This window comes from Erinaceus europaeus, chromosome 11 (genome assembly GCF_950295315.1).
Source record: "Erinaceus europaeus chromosome 11, mEriEur2.1, whole genome shotgun sequence".
Taxonomy (NCBI): domain Eukaryota; kingdom Metazoa; phylum Chordata; class Mammalia; order Eulipotyphla; family Erinaceidae; genus Erinaceus; species Erinaceus europaeus.
Genome location: NC_080172.1, coordinates 80,161,428 through 80,176,478, shown reverse-complemented (window position 1 = coordinate 80,176,478; position 15,051 = coordinate 80,161,428). Strand labels below are relative to the sequence as shown.

Here is a 15,051-nt window from a genome sequence, read left to right as displayed (position 1 = left end):
GAAACCTCAATATACAACGTTCTCAACCTCACTTGGACCCAGTGAGAATTCACTTGCCTTCCACAGTAAAGGACAAATATTTCTTAAGAACCTCCTTATGCTTTTAAATATGACATTTTTATATTTTTCAAAGACTACTTATCATACTAATTAGAATTATATTTACAAAGGTTTGTAGTCTTACCAAAACAGTAGGTGGTAAAAATGAGCAAATGAGTAAATACCAATATTTTTTAAAATTGAAAGGGTTAATGCTTTATACTGCAGTCATTGATATGAGTTCAATTTCATTATTAACCACTACCCCACAATTCTCTTACAGCCCTTTCTCCCTCAAATCCTTTGTTTTGATGCAATACACCATGCCCAGTCCATGTTTCCTTTTGTGTCTACCTCCCTGTTCCTATTTATTAAGTCCTTTTTACAAGTGAGATCATTTGATACCAACATTCTATCTTGATAGACTTTTCATTAAGGACATGAAAAGACTATCTTAGGATTTCAGGTTTTTGTGTCAGAATTAGGTTGATAAGAAATATATAGGAATTGGAACTTATATGGAAGAGCTTTCCATGTATATATTTTATACAATTATTTCCATTTGTATCATTTGCCGCTGCTTATACAAAAGAAAGAAAACATTATTTCTTAAGTTTTTTTTTCCTATCTGTCATTTTTAATTGCATGCCTGCACGAATTGGCTCACTCCCTTTAGTGATTTTTTTTTCAAATTAGATATATGTCACATAGTACCAGTCAGAAGTATTTGTTTTCATACATAGTATCATTGAAAACAGAACTAAATATACAGAAATTAAAGGCTTCTAAAGTCAGAAGTCTCACATATCACCAATGATGTAACATGCAATATCTAAATTTGAGAAATATCTTGTGATGCAGTAGCTAAAATTTTCCATATAACACTCCCAATTCAGGACTCTCCCCCAGATAGTGATTTATAAAGTGTGAATAAAAACAGAATTTTCACAAGTAATTGAATTCAACTAGTAAACTGAATTTCAGCTTTGATGAAAGACAAAGCTTCATGCTGATTTAAGTATCATGTCACTTTAGCATGTATAATTGAACAAAGATCAAATTGAACGAAGATCAAAATACTGAGTGAAGAAGAAACAGTTTAAGTTTTTTTTTCCTCTGTTCTATTTTGCTTTAGATGGAGTTGGCTAAGGAAGAAAAGTGTGAATTTTTGCCTTTCCTGTCCCCACGGAAGGTTATAGTAAAAGGTGGGAGAATTGTTGCTATGCAATTTGTCCGAACAGAGCAAGATGAAACTGGAAAATGGAATGAAGATGAAGATCAGATAGTCCATCTGAAAGCTGATGTGGTCATCAGTGCCTTTGGCTCAGTTCTGAGTGATCCTAAAGGTACAGTGTTCAATGTTCAATGTGTTATGCAATTTCCTGTTATTTTAGTGCTATAATAGTTTCCAGCTTTCAGGGAATTGTTTTTCACTTTAACCTTTATTACGTTCTCCTAGTAAGAAATACAAGCAATCTTGATTTAAAAGGCCTGGCAGTGGTATTTAATACTTTAAAAGACTGTATTTGAGGCTGTATACATTAAAAAAGAAAACTTTTTTTATTTTACATTGAATAATAAAAAAGACATACTCTTATAATGATGTTTGCCTGGTCTCCTGTATAACAATGCCTTTTTTTTTTTACAATTAGATGTAAAATAAGAAAATGTGACAGATAAATTGAAACAACCAGTTTTCAGTGCTCAGACAAATTGGGAACTAATGAATAGGCAAATATATAATTTATATTTCATACTACCCTCGTGCCAGGCCATCATCAAAAGCATTAAAATCATCAAATTAGAAAGTTTGAACTGCTGTCATTTCAGTGGGTAGCATAAAATGGACATGCTAAGGAAGGAAGAACAAAATACTTTAAAACATGGTGAATAAAGGAAATATTTAATACAGAATTTCAGCTAAGTCTGACTATTAAGAATCTCACATATAGTTCTTTTGTGGCCTTTTGTTGTTGAAAACCAAGATACCAACACTTTTTTTTTCATTTTGCAAACTTTATACTCTTTACCTTTTGCAGCCTTGAAACAGTGATTAACTATTTACCAGTAGATAAAAAAGAGACATGTTTCTCAGTCAGAGATTAAGAACAATAACAGTACATCTAAACCTGACAGTCCCTATGACTTTGTACTATAAGCAAGCTAAAAATCATATTTTGTGTCTGAAGTAGTGGAAGATGTGAACATGCAAATGCTCATTTTTATACAGCAGATAAGTAAAAGAAAAATTAACCACCCAATAATCAGAACATTTTATCTGCAGGACATCAAACATCTTGGTATCTGGCAACATCCAGATGTTTAATGTCATCAAGATAAATGTTTTCAAATAACTCAGTGATGGCCTGAATTTGTCAATTTCCATCTAGATATTCATGTGATATGTAGATACAGTCTGAGTATGGCTTGTTTATTCATTAACTGGATTCAGGAAAAAAAGAGCAATATATAATTTGCAGTCTGTTATCCAAAAATTATGATATTCTTATGATTCTGCACATCATAAAAATTGAATAAAAATTGAATCATTTTAAACTAGTAATTCTGTTTGTGTTTGGCCTATCAAAAATAATTTAACTTACTGATCTACATTAATGTTACATAGCTGAAAACTCTTAATATTAAAGAAAAATGTATCTTTTCCTAAGCAAATCTTAGATATTCCTCAGAAGATCATAAAAACAGCTTTTTGCAATCTCAGATCTGATTTAACTAAGCTAGCACGTGTGTTAAAATTTTTAAATATGAAGCAGAAGAAAATTTTATCTGTACATATTTATTAGACAAACCTTCCTAGAATTTGTGTATTTATGCCAGAATGTGTGTTTATAGCTCTCCATTGCAAAGTTTATTTAGTTTGTCAACAAAAGATTCTTCATTTTCCTTCTTCGGTTTCTTTCTTTTTCTCTGTATCTTTCTCATTAAAATAAACAAATAAAATATTTATAAAAGAAGCTACTTTTAAGATTAGTAAGATTCTTCACCTTGGAGGGAGCCTGATTTGCCATACAGAAGACCCAGGTTCAGGTCTAGCCCCCACTGTACTTCGGGAAGCTTCAATGCTTGTACTCTTTTTCAATTTCTCTTCTTCAGTCATTGCCTCTGAATTTTTTTTTATTTACTTATAATTTATATACTTGTGAATATGTGCAATTTCACTATTCTGTATCATTTTCTTTCATTCAGGTAGAGAAGCAGAGAAAGAGAGACACACACATTATATACCAGAGAACAAGAGCTGCCTCCATTGCCATGATAGATTACATATGGCGCTGGAATTCATACTCGGGTCATACACATGGCAAAGCAGATGCTTTTAGTTGCACGACCCAGTGATCTGTCTTTCTGGCCCTGAAATGTTAAAATAATAATTTAAAAGTCATAAAATGTTAATTTGTGTATATTCATTTAAGAAGGAAATAGATTGTGCATCTCTGTCTCTCCTTTCCCCTTTCTTGCCACCAAGATTATGTCTTATGCTTGGTGCCTGCATAGCTCTACAATTCCCAGTGGCAAGTTTTCTTTTCCTTTTTATTTTTCTTTTGATAGAAGTTGATGGAGAGAGGCAAGTTTTTTCTCCTGTCACTTTAATTGAATGCCTGCACAAATTGGTTCACCCCCTTTAGTGATTTTTTAAAATTAGATATATGCCGCATGGTACCAATCAGAAGTATTTATTTTCATACATAGCATTATTGAAAGTTCTCTACATAAAGAGAGAAAGGGAGAGGAATGAAGAAAAGGAGAGACAACTGGATCACTGCTGCACCAATCATGAAGCTTCCTCTTTCAAAGTGGAGAATCCAGTGTTTGACCCAAGGCACTCATACATGACAGTGTGTATGTACCCTACCAAGTGTGTCATTATCTTGCCCCCATGTTTTCACTAACATAAAAATTAATTTATTTTATTAGTAATTAAAAATTAATAATGGTATCTAAGAGCATAAGATGACAGTGGTAAAAGCCCACACTACACCCCTACAGATCTGTGCTCTCTACCCTATTCCCTGCCTCCCAGTATAACCATCATGGTTTTCACAAAGTCCTAGTTACAGTTTTGCAACATTTTTGCCCACAATTTCATGTCTTGTAATTCTTCATATTGTATGTGTGTGTGTGTATATATATATATATATATACATATGTATATATATATATATATATATATATACACACACAGTATGTATATATGCATACAATATCTCATGTTCAGAGTCTCTTATTGTTACCAAAGGATTTGCATTTACCTGAAAGACAACTAATGGATGGTTTATATATGAAATAGATGCAGATCCTTTGGTAACAATAAGAGACTCTGAACACGAACTGAAGGACGAAATTCCCTGACATTACCTTTGCCCCCCCACCCCCACATTTTTTAATGCATAGTTTAGGGTAGGAGTTACTCCTAATGCATTTCTAATGAACTCAGGGACTGCCAACACATGCCTAATTGTATTCTCTAAAGTACAAAGAAGCCAGGATTTCTTCTTAAAGACTTTACAAACCGGACTTGGACATAGACCTTTAGATCAATGATTGTTTCAGCAAGTGAAGGATACAATTTGAGAAATAATCTGAAAGTAACGATCACCTCATAAGATACATCTAAGACAGATCACTTCATAACTTAGCTATTATTGTAAATGGTACTGTAGTTCTCCTATCACCAATGTTCAACTCATTATCTAAGATCCAGTTTTCTAATCCCTTTTTATTTCATCAAAATATTTCCTTTTGATTAAACTCACTAATGTTACCCTATAGTAGTGAATAAAGTTCATATTTCTTTAGCACTTGAGAACTTCAGCAAGATATTTTATATATTCTATGGACTGAGTTTTTCATTTTCCATCATTCCCTACTGAATTATTCCTCTTAGAATTTGTGTGAGAAAAGATTCTATAAAGATAGTTCAAAAAGTTGTTGAGTGTATCATATAAATATATGTTGAAGAATTCAAGAAATGAAATAAATTTAATAAAGTTTATATAAATTTCATCACCATTTATACTCACAGCATCTCTGATCACAGTGATTTTTAATGGAAATATATGTAGCATCCTAATTGCATTAGTAATATTTACTTGTAAATGGAATCCAAACTGGAAAATTTGAAGAAAATTAAAATTTCAATCTTGATTTTATCTTTGATATACTTAATTACTTTTGAAAATTCCTTAAATTTTGTTTTACAAAGGTTAATATAAAAGGTCTTTATTAGAACTGTATATATACATACATAATATATATATATCAAATATTTCCTGTTATAAAAATGATGAATGTTGTAGCAGCTTACATAAGAGATAAAATATCAAATTCCTAAAACATATCTGAAATCTTTCCTTGGATTACAGTTGTAATTTCATTACTACTTAGACTAAAAGCAACCATAAGTAGTTACCATTACTTTATTTCCTTATTTTATGTCCCTTTTTTTCCTTTTTGGATTGTGTCAATGAGTGGGAGATAGGGGAAAAACAGATTCTATAACCTTGCGTAAGGAATATATGTTGCTTATTATGAACATCATTTAGTTAAGTCTTTCATTAACTGCTGTCCCAAATTCTAAAGGCAGTATGATGTCCAATATCTAATTTGATTGAGATAATTAAATGCTAACATTATTTCATATCTTTATTGTAAAAATCTCAAAGTGACTTTACTTTTTAAAAAAATCTTCATCTATCCTCTTTGAATATGTAAAATACAGGTAACATTAGATTGGAACTTTGTTCTTCTAGAGTGATATTAAAGACTGCTAATATGTTAAGTGCAGACTACTTTATATGCCTACTTTAGAAATATTTTCACTGGAAATTTTAAAATATGCATTAATGTTTCTGAAATATACATTTCATACTATAGGTAGTCATCTCTACTAAATACCAGCATCAATATTCAGTTGTGAATATCTGTCTTTTTGTTTGTGGACAATGTCAAGTTCAGTGCTTGACTTCTTGATTATTTTATAGCTTATCTTCCCTTCTCTATCAATTTGAAGTCAAATGTTCCATTGTGAAAGTGTGCATTTTTTTCTATTTTTGAATTAATTATGTGAATCTATTACCATTTTAACCAACTTATAACTTTTATTTATCCACTTGCGGCAATAATAGTTGGCTTTGTCCTCACATTCCTAGAAAATCTTGACATAAATTTGTCTTTGAATATGCTTTCAGACAGATGTTGGAAGGCACAATGGCTCATGCTGTGACCGCTGTTGGTCTTCAGCAAGCTAAATCATAGCCTTCTTCTCATTCTCTGTAAATGTCTGCTTTGAAAAAAAATTGTGGACTTTTTATCTGTCTAGTTCTATCACATTTCTAATTATATCACAAATACTATAATAAAATATATTTCAGTTCTGTTGCAAAATTCAAGAGGGCAAAGATTGAAATTTTGTTATAAGTTGTAGTTTCAATATTTCCAATAAAAGTCAACATATTAATGTGCTTATAATAGATTCACAATACATATTTCTTTTCTGGGGGGGGCTGTTCTTTTTTATTTAATTTATTTTTTAATTTAAGAAAGGATAAATTAACAAAACCATAGGGTAGGAGGGGTAAAACTCCACGCAATTCCCATCACCCAATCTCCATATCCTATCCCCTCCCCTGATAGCTTTCCCATTCTCTATACCTCTGGGAGCATGGACCCAGGGTCGTTGTGGGTTGCAGAGGGTGGAAGGTCTGGCTTCTGTAATTGCTTCCCCACTGAACATGGACGTTGACTGGTCTGTCCATACTCCCAGTCTGCCTCTCTCTTTCCCTAGTAGAGTGGGTCTCTGGGGACGCGGAGCTCTAGGACACAATGGTGGGATCTTCAGTCCAGGGAAGCCTGGCCGGCATCCTGATGGCATCTGGCACCTGGTGGCTGAAAAGAGAGTTAACATACAAAGCCAAACAAATTGTTGAGCAATCATGGACCCAAAGGTTGGAATAGTGGAGAGGAAGTGTTGGGGGGGGGTACTCACTGCAAACTCTAGTGTACTTCTGCTTTCAGGTATATATGTTGCACTAGTTTATGGATATGTGTGAACATATGCTCTCTCTCACAGAACCTGGTCTATATCTAGGTTTTGGGACTTTGTTAGGACGTGAACTGCCTGGGATGGAATTAGAAAATACTATGAGAGGAAAGGTCTCACCTGAGTAATGAAGCTGACGGGTTGTCATTCCACACCTGAAGTCTCTGGACACAGTCTGAGCTGTAGCATGTTGAGGAGGCGATCGTTGCACTGATTAGGTTGCGATCGGCAGATGCAATATTATTTGATCTGGATTGGGAGAGGAATGCGGGAAAGTGGGCCCTATCCTAAGGTTCCAGGACTGGGGGAAATATAGGCCCTATAGTGGAGATGTGAGGTTCCTGCTGTCTTAGAGTTCAAAAAGACAATGGATAGTTAATGTTATCATCACATTATTTGGTAATTGGGTTAACTTTGAAAAGTCATTTTGTTGGGGTTTGCTGTATAGTACCTAGTATCTTATATAGCTGTACCACTGGTTGCTTCTGATCTACTTGATCTAGGCTTTTGAGAGAGTCCGCATATCAAATACACAGCCTATATATTAAAAAGACTCAGTCTGTGTTTTAAAAACTTCAAGACATACATTAATTTTCCCCCTCTCATATTAATTAACTAGTGACTTATATGACTACACTTTACTAGGAGTGTACATAAACACCATTCGCACCACCAAAAGACTGTGTCCCATCCCACCCACCCATCCCCACCCCCACCGGCCCAGGAAGCCCCATGTCCACCCTCCCCCTCACCATAGGGTTTTTACTTTGGTGCCCTACTTTCAATTTAGTCAGATCCTGCTTTTAGTTTCCCTTTCAGATCTTCTTTCTCAACTTCTGTTGATGAGTGGGATCATCCCATACTCATCTTTATCTTTCTGACTTAGCTCACTTAACATAATTCCTTCTAGCTCTGTCCAAGATGGGTCAGAGAAGGTGGGTTCATTGTTCTTGATAGCTGTATAGTATTCCATTGTGTATATATACCACAGCTTTCTCAGCCACTCATCTGTTGTTGGGCACCTGGGTTGCTTCCAGGTTTTAGCTATTATGAATTGTGCTGCTATGAACATAGGAGTACACACCTCTTTTTGGTTGGGTGTCATGGAGTCCTTGGGATATAACCCCAGGAGAGGAATTACTGGATCATATGGAAGGTCCATGTCTAGCCTTGTGAGAGTTTTCCAGACTGCTCTCCACAGAGGCTGGAGCAATTTACATTCCCAACGGCAATGCAAAAGGGTTCCTCTGTCCCCACAGCCTCTCCAGCATTTGTTGCTGCTGTCCTTTTTGATGTATGCCAGTCTCACAGGAGTGAGGTGGTATCTCAGTGTTGTCTTAATTTGCATTTCTCTGACAATCAGTGACCTGGAGCAGTTTTTCATATGTTTCTTAGCCTTTTGGATCTCCTCTGAGGTGAATGTTTTGTTCATATCCTCTGCCCATTTTTGGATGGGGTCGTTTGCTGTTTTGGTGCTAAGTTTGCTGAGCTCTTTATATATTTTTGTGATTAGTTTCTTATCTGATGTATGGCATGTGAAGATCTTCTCCCATTTTGTGAGGGGTCTCTTTGTTTGTTTAATAGTTTCTTTGGATGTGCAGAAGCTTTTCAATTTGATGTAGTCCCATTGGTTTGTTTCTGCTTTAGTCTTTCTTGCAATTGGGTTTATTTCATCAAAGATGTCCTTGAGGCATAGGTGGGAAAGTGTTTTACCAATGTTTTCCTCTAAGTATTTGATTGTTTCTGGTCTAACATCCAGGTCTTTGATCCATTTGGAGTTGATTTTTGTTTCTGGCGAGATAAAGTGGTTCAATTTCATTCTTCTGCATGTTTCAACCCAGTTTTCCCAGCACCATTTATTGAAGAGAGCCTCCTTCTTGCATTTAATGCTTTGGGCCTCCTTATCAAAGATTAAATGTCCATGGGTGTGGGACACAATACATATTTCTTACATTTGACTTTAGTGATTCCTGTTAAGATAGATTTTATTATGCATCATTTTTTTTTCCTAACAATTTGGTTGGCTTTACTTATTTTCTCGAAAAATACAGTATCAGAAAAAATTGTTCGGTTTGTCTACTATTTTTTTTTCCTAGTTTAATGTAAACTGTTGCTTTATTTATAAGCTTATAAAGATTACACTAATTAGAGTTTTCTGCTGTAGCAGTTCCGTTCATGGCCTCTACTCAGATGAAAAGCTGGCTTCTTCATTCTTCTGTACTTTATGGTCATGATCTTTTTAAGGTTGTAGATCTACCCTCGAGAGTTTTCTTTTAAGAATCCCTGAAAGATAAATGCCCAATCTTTGAAAAATTAAAATAGAATTGCATTATGATTCACCAGTCCCATTCCTAGGCATATAGCCAAAGACATAAAAGCAAGAATTGGAAAGGCTAATGAACTATTTAAATAACCAAATGTGTAAGCAACCTAAATACCAAAGGACAGATGACTGGAAAGATGTTATAGAATATATGCTCACTGGTATGCCACGCGGCAGTCAGATAGTTGAGATTTTATTATTTGGAATAAAATGAGTGGAACTAGAGTTTATTATGTTAAGTGAAATAAGTAGTGAAGGACAGCTAACAGATGTTTTTTCTCATATGTGGATTAGATAAAGCTAAAACAAAATGACTTTGAACAAATCATTGCTCATTATAATGGTTCATAGGAGGGCAGTGGCAAAGGGCGTCAGTAGAAGGTGTGATAACTTACACACAGCACATATAAGTGGAAATTATGCTCTTACAATCATACGAATTTGGAAAACAATGCTAAATAAGCAATGAAATAAAACCAAAAAAGAAACACAGGCTGACAGGCAGAGGCCAAGGAGAATTTAAAACAGTTCTCTTGGAGAGGAATACTTCACCCATTGTCTACGTTTTTTCTCCTGCTTGGTTTGTCGTTGGCACTTGGTGTATGCATGATGAATCCATCACTTCCCAGTGGCTATTTTTCCTGTAGAAACAGAAACAGAGAAGTGGGAGAGACAGGAGGAGAGAGAAAGAGAATCACCTACAGCTCTGCTTGATTGATCATGAAGCTTCCTTCCCTACAGGTGGAGACCTGGGTTTTGACCAGAGATCTTCGAACATATGGACATACGTGCTTTAGAGAGTGTGCCACCTCCAGACGCCAGCCAACATCTGCATTTTCCATTTTGTTTCTGCTCATGTCATTAGAGATAGGGAGAAGCACAAAGTTCAATGTCTTCTGAAATATTTCTTTTACTTTATTGAGGGACTAGTGAATTATAGTATGGTTACTGGCACATGGGTACAATAAGTATCTGTAAAATACTGTCACCCCCAAATACGGGTTGACTACTATTTCTGTAATTATTTGTCTATAACAGTTAAAAACAAATTGATGTCTGTTAGCTTTTATGGGGTTTAACAAATGGGAGTTTATTACATCATGGGTTTTTTAAGTACATAAAACCATGGTAGCAAGTAAGTAAAGGGGAAAAGACTGGCTAGCCATGTGACATGGAGCCACAAGTCCTTAAGTGAGTTACCAGTGTTTAGCTACATGACAGTTTAAAGGAAATGGCATGGAATGGCATTTCCTGGCATCAGTGGAAAGGTGACATGGTAGCTGAAAGGGCAAACAGGAAAAAGAATAACATTCCCTCCACTCATTTAAATAACTTTCTATATATCCACAACCCCTTGTTGGTTTGTGTATGTCTGTCATATGCTCTTGACTTGATGTCATGCTGACATCAGTTGTATGCTAATTATTTTCATGTCTCAACACCTGTCCACTTATCTATCTATAGTTTTGCCCAGTTTTCTATGGTCTTGCTTTCTTTTCATTTCTAAATCACACCTACACCTATTACTATTTTGGACTGTCCCTCCTTTATTCTTCTTCTCTTTTTGGGTTCTGATGGAATTGGTTTTCAGAGACCTCTGGTTAACTAATTCCCTCTAACCCTTTTCTCAGGGGGGACCAAAAAATATTGTCAGTCTAGTGTAACATACTAGACATACTGCATTTCAATAACTTCCATTTGAGTTTTCCTTATGTATATGTCTAAATGTGTTGGAAGTAATCTAAATCATCATATATTACAGTTCTTTAATTTCACAGTTTTATTATTATTTTTTTTTTACTAATCATTCCTGATGGTCTTACTATCTCAGACAGTGAACTAAGTTCAGTGGTTATAGTGTTGCAGAAGCAAATACAAACATTGCCTGCAGGAAAGTAGTTTAACTGGAGAGAATTATAACTGTCATAAATTACAATGTGATGAGTTTAACATTTCAAGGAAGCACAAAAACATAGTTAAGGGGTTCAGAGAAGCTTCTTTAAGGAAGTGGGTTGTAAATTGAAATCTCATTAATGTGTAAGAGGTGAATTTCCAGGAGTGGCGGTGGAAAGGAGGACACCACAGTGAAATTATTCAACTTACGTAACATCTTACTATTAGATTATGCATTTCATAGTCATTTTAGCTATATACATATGTGTATACATAAGTTTTAAAATACTGTCTTTAGAAGGTTTTCATCAGTCTTATTTCTACACATTATCATCTTTGTAACTGAATATTTTAAATTCCTACCTTTATTTTTTTTAAATCAGATTTTTCTTTTATGATTTCTACTATTCATTCTCTTATTGTGCATCATACAGTCAGCATTTCTATTCAGTGTGATAAATGTATTAAATAAAATTAAATTACTAATTGATTTAAATTATTTATTGGTGATATTAGGACCTTTCGTATTCTGACCACGCCTCTCCAGGCCACAGTTTATATTCAGAGAGACAGACAGATGGGAGCCACCACCTTAATGAAGCTTTGTCTGTTGGTATATCACTTATGTGTGGTGCCAAAATTTAAACATGGGTCAAAGGTATGACAGTGCCAGGTACACTACCCAGTGAACTAGTTCATTGTTCTATAAAGAGCATTTCTTTACCTTAGTAGATAAAAGAATATTCTTTGGCCTTGGGAATTTGTACCTTCATGGAATACATGTATATATTATAACATAATGTACTAATTTGAGATCACAGTTGGACTGGTTTTAGAGCTTGAGTAGTTTGCCTGTTGTAATGTCATACACAGCTGTATTAGATGACAAAATATCTCAACCATTTGATGGTGAGGTTTATGTTTAGTTAGAGTATAATATGTATGTTAATAGTGGACAGTGTATAAGGAGTAAGATGTGGGACTTTTGGCTAACATTGATATGAGGTAAAGATGTTTTATACACTTACTTAGGGGTTTTGAGTTATATTCTAGAGCCATCATGGTGCTACTGATGATATTAAATGTGGAAAAAAAAAACCCCACTATTATTTATGGATAGAATTCTGCTTGGATTTTGAATGAATTGCAGTATTCTAATAACTGGAAGTTAGAAACCACAAAATCACCTTTTGGGGTTACTTCAAAGAAGTATGTTTTTCTAACATCTTGTGTTTGAATTAGACAATGTTACTGACCCATAACAGCCAGAAGGCTGATTTGGGGTATTTATTGTAGTTATTGGTTAAGATCCAGATTAAGGTAGAGAAGATAGAAATGTGGAAGATTCAAGATTTGTTTCTTAACAGAATAGTCAGTATTTGGTCATCTGTTTGATAAAGAGATTCAATGTGGAGTAGCTAGTAGGAAGTCTGATCTTATGTTCATAAGCTGATAGAAGTCAGGAATGCTATGAACTGATGAGAATAGAGGGGAATTGTTATGAATTATATTTGTATTTGCTAACCTATTCAACAAGTGTAAAATCGACTACTGGAACTCAAAGAAAAGACATACATTGTGAATCACTTGTATACATATATCTTTCTTTAAACTATCATAGCCCAGTGTCTAAATCAATGAACATTTATTAATTGCGTTAATAGATAAAGACTGAATAGAAACTGTCTAGCATAGCATATATTTAAATAATGAGTTAATACTAAGATTATATATATATATATATATATCTTCTGGAAGTTCAGGAAAATCTCACCTACATGTTAATGAATAATGTATTGCCTTCTCTTCAGACAGTAAAGTGCACATGGCATTAAAAAAATGTTTTATTCTGTGATTATCTACATTTCCCTTAATATAAATGCATGTGGTTCCTTATACTACCATTTCATTTTATAACATCTTAATAATATCACATGGATATATGCTTTGTTGTTCCATTGATGAGAATGAAGCATTTTTAGTAATCTCAGTATATTCTCTTGTTAGTAACTGCTTGGAAAAGAGGCTTTCTTGAAAACTAAATTGTAAAACCATTCTTGTTTCCTTAAAATTTTTTTCCCTAATAATAACAAAGCTTTTGATGTTTTTGTTGGGCTGAAAGATTTATTATTTCTTCTATTATAAAATGTACTTTGCAGAATGAGAATGAAGTGGTAGAATGTAATGCATATGCTGGCATTTCTGCAGAATAACCATAGAGAATAATGGAATCTGCACAGCTTTTCTTTGGAATTATTTTTAAAAGATGGAGTTGCTGAGGAGGGAGGTCAAACTGATAACAGTGTTGAAAGTGACTTGGAATCAACATCACATCACTTACAACTGCCTGAAACATCCATTTGAAGCATGACATGATATTTCTGTAATTATTTTACTTCCTCCTAATAAGTGCATAGGAATAGGTTTGTTTCCCTGGTGAATAGCTCTGTTCAGAGTCTTCCCTTATCTTTATTTGCCAGGTTTCACTTGTGGTTGATATCATATGCATTCTTACAAGGAGACAGTGGATAAATCAGTAGTTTTCCATCAAATCAAAGATTACGTACAAGAAGTAGAGCAGTGGTGTGTAACAAGTTTTGCCTGTGAAAAAAATTAGGGTATAAAATGGAAAAATAGTGTGATTGTTTCAGAGCATACAAGTCATAAAACTTATGCAAGGTTCTTCAGTATGTGGTGAGTGTAACAGATGTCCTGAGCTTTTTTTGAACATAGTGTATTATATTTATCTTTTAAATATTAGTTAGCTTACGGCACACTCACTTTTTTTCTTTTTGAAACCTCTTTAAATTATGTCCTACTGCTGCTATGAGATGAAAAATAAACATGTAAAATTTAAATTATAAAGTGATATTGGGCATATACTAATGTTGCTGGTAATTTGTATTCTGTGTTGAAGGTACGATCTATTGGCAGGTGTGTTTTTAGATTAAACTAACCACAAATATAACTATAAACAAACCAATTTAAGGTAGTTTTTATTAAATTAGATATTAACCTACATATGAATATGTGTGTGTTTACTGTAAATGTTGGAAAATTACAGTGAATTGTACTTAGTATGTTTGCCCCAAATGTAGCAGCTACCCAATTAAAATTGAATATAAACATGTAGTTTATTGTACCTTCTAGATATACTGACTTTATTTGAAGAGAAAAGCAACTTTAACTTCTGCTAAAATTTTGCATTACTAATTCTGCCTAGGACTGGCCTTTCTTTCCATGCTACCCATACTTGTAATAATTTGTAATTATGAATCATCTTGATACATTTTAAAGGATTTTTTAAAAATTATTTTAGAGAGGGAGGGAGATACAGAGGAAGAGAGGCATCACTTGTTGCTTCACCACTCCTGAAAGTTGCACACATGGTAATGGAGTGTCAAATGTAGTCCCTTGGGTGTGGTGAAACATGTTACCAGGTGAGCCATCGTGACACAGCTCTCTCAAAGGAATTTGATAACCTCTTTTTTTCCTCCTATAATTCCGTGAACAAGTACAAAACTTCACATAGTGCGTGTTTGTTCAATATCTGATTATTTTCATTTTTGCTTAATAGTCGTCACAGGGACTTTACCACTCAGGTGCTACTTTTTCAGATAGAAAGAGAAAATAAATAACCAAAAGGGCAAATAACTGCACTCAGTGCTGTAGTAGTACTCTGTGGTGGACCGCGGTTTGAAAATGGGTTTTGCACATGGCAAAGCAAGTACCATCC

The 15,051-nt window shown here is 34.3% G+C and overlaps 1 protein-coding gene across 1 annotated transcript in view; it reads left to right on the top strand.

The window, feature by feature from the left end:
• The window catches only part of DPYD (dihydropyrimidine dehydrogenase), a 944,675-nt gene that overhangs the window by 382,021 nt on the left and 547,603 nt on the right, over positions 1–15,051 (top strand). The window contains exon 11 of the mRNA XM_016189943.2: positions 1,175–1,385. Coding sequence (XP_016045429.1) covers positions 1,175–1,385 — 211 coding nt within the window. The remainder of the gene's footprint in view (positions 1–1,174; positions 1,386–15,051) is intronic.